Source organism: Ceratotherium simum, chromosome 19 (assembly GCF_057802395.1).
Source record: "Ceratotherium simum simum isolate JZ-2026a chromosome 19, ASM5780239v1, whole genome shotgun sequence".
Taxonomy (NCBI): domain Eukaryota; kingdom Metazoa; phylum Chordata; class Mammalia; order Perissodactyla; family Rhinocerotidae; genus Ceratotherium; species Ceratotherium simum.
The window spans coordinates 12,254,348-12,262,485 of NC_141918.1; the positions used below are offsets into that span (position 1 = coordinate 12,254,348).

General features: G+C 39.7%; 1 protein-coding gene across 3 annotated transcripts; it reads left to right on the forward strand.

The window, feature by feature from the left end:
• Positions 1-310: 310 nt before the first annotated feature.
• Positions 311-7,778, forward strand: SMIM8 (small integral membrane protein 8). 3 transcript variants are annotated; one of them, XM_087443857.1, is made up of 3 exons: positions 311-369; positions 5,207-5,364; positions 7,311-7,778. In XM_087443857.1, the coding sequence occupies exons 2-3, from the start codon at positions 5,230-5,232 to the stop codon at positions 7,467-7,469; spliced, it is 294 nt and encodes a 97-aa protein (XP_087299983.1). In that variant the 5' UTR covers positions 311-369; positions 5,207-5,229; the 3' UTR covers positions 7,470-7,778. The 3 variants fall into 3 exon arrangements, with proteins under 3 accessions (XP_087299983.1, XP_087299982.1, XP_087299984.1); XM_087443856.1 differs by lacking the exon at positions 311-369 and adding an exon at positions 399-795; XM_087443858.1 differs by lacking the exon at positions 311-369 and adding an exon at positions 2,986-3,116.
• The last annotated feature ends 360 nt before the right edge of the window (positions 7,779-8,138 follow it).

Sequence of the window (8,138 nt, forward strand, 5' to 3'; positions counted from 1 at the left end):
AATGAGAATGCTTTCCCCTTCCATTAAATAAATTTATATATTTCTAGGTGATGTCTTCTTTTGTGCATACAAAACGCACACACAGGAAACTGGAAGGTTATTTAAATCTGGGATGCTGAAAACTAAAGGTAAGAAAGGAAGAAACCAAAAACGTCCCTTGCACACTCTAGGCAACCAATCCCGCGGGCGGGTGCGTGGGCCTGGGAGGTAGAGCTGCGACGCGGGACCAGTTCCCGCAGCCCCCGCGCCCCTGCACCGCAGCCTCCGGCCTGTAGGGGCCGCTGCGGCGCGGAGCCGGCCGGGAGCGCCGGGCCGCTCTCTCCCGCAGGCGGAGACGAGGCGGAGCGGAGAGGACGTGACCCCCGGCAGGTGAGCGGCGGCGGGGGCCGGGGCCGGGGCCGGGGCCCGCCGGCGGGGACAAAGTGGTCGCCGCGCTGCGCGCTCGTCCCAGGCCTTGGTCTCACTCCCGGGTGGGCGGACTCCGCGGCGCTCTCTCGAGGTCCCGGATCCTCGCCCCTCCGTGGGCGCCCGGAGCGAGTCTCGGAGACCTCTGACCCGCGGGGCCGCGTCCCGCCCCCCGCAGTCCTGGAGCCTGGCCCTCTGGTCAGTGGCCCGCCCGTGGACACCTCCACCCCAGGATCCCTGCGGTTTCCTGGACAGTTTCCTGGTGGCCCAGCTCACCAAACTCTCGTATTTAGGGGAAAGTGGTTTTGTCACTGTTTGCACACGAGGTGCCTCTTTCCTTGTGTAACTGTTAACAGTCGTGTGTCCCCCGCAACACAATGACTAGCCGAGGTGAGTGCAGTTTCTTTTTCTGGAGGCCTCAGATGCCTCTGTCCTTGAGTACTAGGCAGCGGTCGTGTAGGTACCCCAATATGGGGGGGAGTGGACCCAAATACTACCTGCCAGCCCTCTGATTGAACGCCACAGCCGTTGTCATCACCTTTCTCCTTTCTCCAGGCACAGTAAATTCAACAGGCGGAAAGATTCTTTTTTAATAGTATTTTTACATTAAAAACAAGTATAGAATCCATTTTTTAAATTTAAGTGATTACAATTTTATGTTTCTTAAATTTTGTAATAACTTATAACTGCACAGTCTTATCGATTTAGGAGTAAGGTGGAGTGAAGTGCAATAGGGGCAGGCTGGGAATTGAGAGACCTGGATTATCTCCCTCTCCCACGGCAAAGACACAGTCTCTGCGTCTAGGTTTCTCTGTTTAAAAAAGGGATTGGATGTTAGCCCAGGGCCAGTCTTCCTCAGCAAAAAGAGGAGGCTTGGCAGATGTTAGCTCAGGGCCGATCTTCCCCACAAAAAAATTAACAAAAAAAAAAGGATTGGAGTAGGTGGTAAGGATGACAATAGCTACCATTTATTGAACATCTATTATATCCTTTTAAAAATGTTACCTTGGGCCAGCCAGGTAGTGTGGTGGTGAAGTTCACCACACTCCACTTTGGCAGTCCAGGTTTGCAGATTTGGATCCTGGGCACAGACCTCCACCACTTGTCAGCCATGCTGTGGCAGTGGCCCACATACAAAATAGAGGGAGATTGGCACAGATGTTAGCTCAGGGTGAATCTCCCTCAGCAAAAATATATGTATTACCTCATTTAATCCACACAGTAGTTCCATGCAATAGATAATATTACCCCTTTTAAAAATGTGGAAACTGAGGCTCAGAGAGGTTGTCACTTACTCAAAGACATGCAGCTTATAAGTAGCAAAGTTGGAATTTGGGACTATGCTAAATTCCCTCAAGACATAAAGTCCTCTAATTCTATCCCAAACTTGTTTATTTTAATTTAAATGATTTTTAAGGTATTCTACCTCAAACTTCAATTTGTTTTCTTAAATATTAAGATAGTGTAGTATGTGAAACTCAAATAACAAGTGTATTTATATCTCATTAAAATATTTTGTGCATTTCATAATTCCCTAAGTCTGTTAAAAGAAAGGCTTTGATTATTACTAAGGTCTCGTCTCACTAACATTCTGATTTTGATAATTTTGTTTTGATTTATCATCTGTTGAGATCCTTATTTCAAAAATGAATATCTGAAGGTTAAGTTTTTCCCCAAAGTGACTTATATTCTTTATACCTCGGTCTAATTTTCATGTACAATATAATATAGATAGTCATGCCAATTTTATGGCAGTGAATTGCTTAAAATGTCAGTTGCCAAATACATTCTGGATCATCCCCCTGAGCAAGAATTTTACTAAAGGAGGGGAAATCATTCAAAGATGACCAGTCCTCATTCTGTCTGGGACCATCTTGTGCAGCCCACACGTTGTGCACTATTAATTCCAGGGGGGCACTGTTCTCACTCACAATTCGAGGTGTGAATGACCCTCATGGAGTTGTGCAGAGAGGCAGTCCTTTATCTCTGCTGCTTCCTTCTCCCATCGTGTATTTCCTTCACAAGAGGATGAGCAGAAGAGAAAGGCGAAGAACTTTTACCAGGGAGGGACATCCGAAGTAAATGCAGATGAGTTTAGATCTTTTTTACAGGCAGGTGTGAAAAATTCTATTCTCTTGTATTTTTAAAAATTTTATAAACAACAGTTTCTTATGATGAGTTGATAAGGGAACTCTTTCAATAAACGTTTGCAGTGGTTTCCAGTCCAGCTGTTCTTTAATTGTCATTTCTGGTAAAGAGTTTTAACATAATAGTGCATTATTAAGTGGATGTAGATGTCTGGAAGTTGCAGTGTAATGATACCTTAATTGCTTATTTCCTTGACTCATTACAAGGGAAATATAGGTTCTGCTAAGGAAAAGAGGAGACCAAGGAATCTTGCAACTAAAATTAAGTCATTACAATTTATATTAGAACACTCTTAAATACACAGTTTTTACAGATATATAGATTGAATTTCATGACATTCAGCATCACTGCATCCCTTTAATTTTAAAATAGTGAAATTTCTGTTGGCTGTAACTAGTCTTCTCTCTCTCTCTCTATATATATATATAGACACATAATCATATATATATATATAAAAATATAATTTTGGACTTCAGGCGAGGAGTGAGTTTATCATCCCCTGTTCTTGGCACACTGTCATCAACCAGCATCAAACTGGTCTGAGGCCCCTTCTGTGCTCTACGGTATGTGCTCTCTATACCCACTTCTCCCATTACCTTGGGGTTTTTCCCCCCAGTAAACAATTTAAGCCATATTCTACCGGATATCTTTAGCTATGTGCAGTTTTTTTCTCAATAATTAAAGGAAAATGCTGTTTTTTTCAGTTTCTGGTTAGAATGACTTTTACCTTTGTATATCTGCTTTTTTAGGCCTTCCTAGTCTTTTTATCTAATACCCCAGTTTCAGTTAGTGGTGTACTCTGTGATTCAGTCCTAACAACAAGACTATTGTATTCACTATTTCCTGCCTCACATTTTTTATAGGCATGGCCTAATTCCAGACTATAATGTTGCTTCCACTTTAATGATTGCTTCTTTCTGAATTTTCTCTTTCCCTGCATTGTAGTCAAACATGCTATTAGCATAAGGAGAAACATCACTGCTGCCTAGCTTAGGCGTCCGGTGACCAACATTTGTTATTTAAATCCCGAATACATTTGTACATGCCAGCCACCCTACTCTCATGGCAAGGAGGGAAAGATGAAATGCCAGTAGTTTTCATAGAAGAAAATGAAAGCAATAGAAGCAGTAGATTGTTGCCACAAGAAAGGAGAAGTAGCAAAGGAATTTAGCATCACTCTCCTTACATTGTTGACATTTTTGAAACATTGAGCCAAAATAGAAGAAGCTTAAAGGGATTCTGGGACTAAAGCAGAAGCAAATGCGAGGTCCCCTTATAGCTGTATGGTATCAAGAAGTTTGTGCAAGAAATGGGCATGTAAATGGACCACTTGTTCAGCAGAAAGCATTAGATTTTTTGCCAACCTTGGGCATGATGAGTTTCAAGCAAGTGTGTGCTGGCTGAACAAATTTCAGGCATGTTATGGAATCGTTTTCAGAAGCTGTCTGAGGTGAAAAACACACTGTTCCAGTAGAGAAAATTAGTAACTTGCATGCAGGAGAAATAAAAAAAAATTGCTAGTTACAGCTTGAATGATGTTTTAAATGCTGATGAAATAGATGTTTTACGAGTTACCTCATATCCTTGGTGCCCAAAATAGACTTTGCGAAGGAGGAAAACGGAGATTGATGATCACTCTACTCTGCTGTAGTGCATCCTAAACAAAAGATGAGACCACTTATCACTGGCAAGTCAGTTAACCCTCAGTGCTTCAGAAATGTTCATGTGCTCCCCTGTGATTACCAAGCCAATATACATGCCCAAAGGATGAGAGGTTTATTTAATGAAGAGCCGAGAAAGGTTGGCAAGAGAATGAAAGGAGCAAAACGCAACATCCTCTCGCTGATCGACAGTTGCTCTGCCCACAACACGCTCCTGTGCTTGGATCCTGCATGTGTTGAGTTTCTCCCTTTGAACTGCACAGCCATTCTGCAGCCATTGGATTGGGGTATAACTCGCACAGTGAAGGCTTGCTATTGAAACAAATCTTTCTAAATTTAGATGATGAAGGGAAAACGGAGAAAATCAAATGAGGCAAACCATTTGAGAAGCGTGTGGATAGCTCACTGTCTACTCTTACCCTTAGTATCCCTTCATGTAACAAGAAACAATGTGACTCAGACCAACAAACCATTCTCCAGTCTTCTGTAACAGTGGGAAAACAAACTTTGTCCACTTACTGGGTTGTTCTAAGAGACAGAAAAATAAAATAACCATTTTACCAAACAAAACTTAAAGCACCATTTACAAAGTATGTGTTACAGAAAGTAATAAAATAATTGACAATCACTTTTGATATATACCTGGACTGGAATTCAAAAAAAGAATGAGTATAGAGGGGCCAGCCCAGTGGCATGGTGATTAAGTTCGCAGTTCTGCTTTGGCAGCCCAGGGTTCACAAGTTGGGATCCCGGGTGCAGACCTATGCACTGCTTATCAAGCCATGCTATGGCGGGCATCCACGTATAAAGTAGAGGAAGATGGGCACAGATGTTAGCCCAGGGCCAATCTTCCTCAGCAAAAAAGAGGAGGATTGGCAACAGATCTTAGGGCTAATCTGCCTCACGGAAAAAAAGAGTATAGAATGATTTTTAAAGAGCTTTATCAAAAGAAACGTAATCATGAAGGAAAAAAAGTCTCATTTTATTTTTAGGTAATAAATCATCATAAGTCAAGATGTCTTCAGCACCTGAGCCTCCAACCTTTGAAAAGGGACCTCCCAAAGAGAAAGACTTTCGAAACCCAGGGCTCAGAGGGGTCCGCACGACAACCTTATTTCGAGCTGTGAATCCAGAGCTCTTCATTAAACCTGTAAGAAACACATCCAGGATAAGACTTTATGTTTAACTTAACTAGGCGTCCAGAAATAGAAAGTTCTTATTTTCCTGTAACATTTGATTTTATCATGGAAACTTTATGTTGATTATTAAGACTTCTCTGTGAATAAAAGGAGGTGGAAGGAAAATCTAAATGCTGTTTCCCTAAATATACATATAAAACTAATTATTTTGAGGGCATTTGAGAATCATAATGGAAAATGGGTATACTTTAAATGATCAACTTTTCAAATTTCTCAAACTATTTATATTTTAATAGTTGCATTAACTTGGAGGAAATGTTTATTGTGCGATCAGGTACTATTAAGTAAATAAGACCTTACATTGAGACAAAGAAAACAAAATGAAAATCTAATCATCATTATAGACGATCATTCCAGCCTTTATTAATAATATTTTTACCTGAGGGATATTGCAAACATTTTCTGAAAAATTTCATAATGTACATTTGTACACCGTTAGGGAGTTAGCTAATCATTTATGTCCTTGTTGTAAATTATTGAATATATTTGATTTGATAAATATTTTTAAATAGATATAAATTTTATTTTTAAATATAAATGAAATCAAATTATATTTAAATGTATTGAATTTGGTTAGAATTTTAATAACGGTTGCTAGTGTGAACTGTTTTAAAGATTTTATTTATTTATTTTTTCCCCCAAAGCCCCAGTAGATAGTCGTATGTCATAGCTGCACATCCTTCTAGTTGCTGTATGTGGGACTCAGCCTCAGGATGGACGGAGAAGTGGTGCCTCGTTGCGCGCCCGGGATCCGAACCCGGGCCGCCAGCATCGGAGCGCACGCACTTAACCACCAAGCCACGGGGCCGGCCCTGAACTGTTTTAAAGTTAAATAAGTCAGTATAGCAAGCAAATCATTAAATCAAGGTAGAATGTTTTAAAAACTTTGAGCTAATGTGTTCTTTTATTGCCAAATGCATTTCAAGAATTTCAAATTTAAACTGCTCTGAGTTTGTGGCCTTTCTTAGATGTCAATCCAAGTGAAAAACTTTGACCTTTATTCTTTTGATGATTAAGATTTGAAATAGTAATACAGCAGGTATGGTGATAGAAGCAGAAAATATGAATTGAAACTTGTATCACAACTATGTACTCACACTGTCCTAAGAAAGGCCAATTTGTTGAGTGTGAACACACAAAAAGGAGGGTCTGAATTGCAGTAATTGACAAGGCAAAACACTTCTGTGGAGTTGTGAACGTCTTTCCTATATTTAAAACCTTTTTTTTTTTTTTTTTAAATCAAAGCTATGTTGCTTTGCCTCTTAGGGTCTTGGATTTTCCAGCAATAAATCAAGGTTATTATAACGGCATAGCATCTGTTCCAATCATTAAATTTCTTGAGGTAATAGAGTAGTTCCCAGGAAAGAGTGTGTGCATTGTCATTCTTGCCATACCTAGTCCATGATATGACAGGCTTTTTGCTAGTCATCCATGAACTCAGGCGAGAAGAATAGCATGTATTCTTTATTCCTCACTTCCTAATAAAATTAACTAGTTTGAGGTTTGCAGATGGGGAAACTTGGGCTCAGAGAAGTTAAGCAGCTTCTGTCACACAGATAACTCTGAAAACTGAGCACTAGACCGATTTCCATGCCTCTTGTTTCCCACACCCCTCTCCCAACCATCACCTTCCTGAAGGTGGAGGTCTGACATGTCCAGGCTGTAGACAGGAGAAAGACCTGGAGAGGAGGAGCAAGAGTCTTCTATAATCTCTAAATTATCAGGAGTTGAATTAATTGAATAAAGAACTGGGTAAATCATTATAATTGAAAAATTACCATAGGAATGGTAGAGTGGTAATCAAAACTTGGTATGTCAAGAACAAAGTATGACAGATATTTGGGTCTCCTCAAATTACTAGTCTTAATGAGGCTTTATAATTTTTTTTCTTTGACAGAACAAACCTGTAATGGCCTTCGGATTGATAACCCTTTCGCTTTGCGTGGCTTATATTGGTTATCTTCATGCAACACAGGAGAATAAAAAGGACCTCTATGAAGCTATCGATAGTGAGGGACACAGTTATATGAGGAGGAAAACATCTAAATGGGATTAATAGTGCTGGTTACCGCAGATGAAATCTTATTAAGGCCTCCAAAATCTTCTAATGAAAGACTTTATAGAGTGCACGATATTGTGTTTCTTGTTCAAGAATATGTTAATAAGGAAAGAAAATAGCAGTTGCGACCAGGCCACTGTAGTAAATTTTGTCCTTTCATAGCCGCAGCCATTCTCTCTCTTTTTTCACAGAAAGAGCTTCTCAATATTTTTCTTTTATTAAATCCTCTTATAAAAGCCATGAGAATGGAAGTCATTTTTGTTAATTATTAAATTCTATCTAATAAAAGTACCCAGTGCTGTTAAATTTGCATGGTATTTTTAATATTTTAAGGTGAATTGTGCATTTGCAACTATTACAAGGGTTCAGTTTTGTTTTGCTATCTGCAAAGGCAATGTTCATTTTCTACCTAGCATAGAACCTATATTTGTGAAGGAAAAGAAATAATTGTAAATTATTGTAAAGCCTGTAGTCAACATTAAAAACAGTTTTTACAGAGTCACAGGTGGTTCCTATATTTTGGTTTTCTATCTCAGCTATTTTTGGTCCAGAATTTATTTTAATTGAAAAGATACTCCCACTCAACTACGAAAATAAATATTATATGAGAGAATAACCCGAAGTAATTAGAGTTTTTCTTTTAAAAAAAAAGTATGTTATACTGAG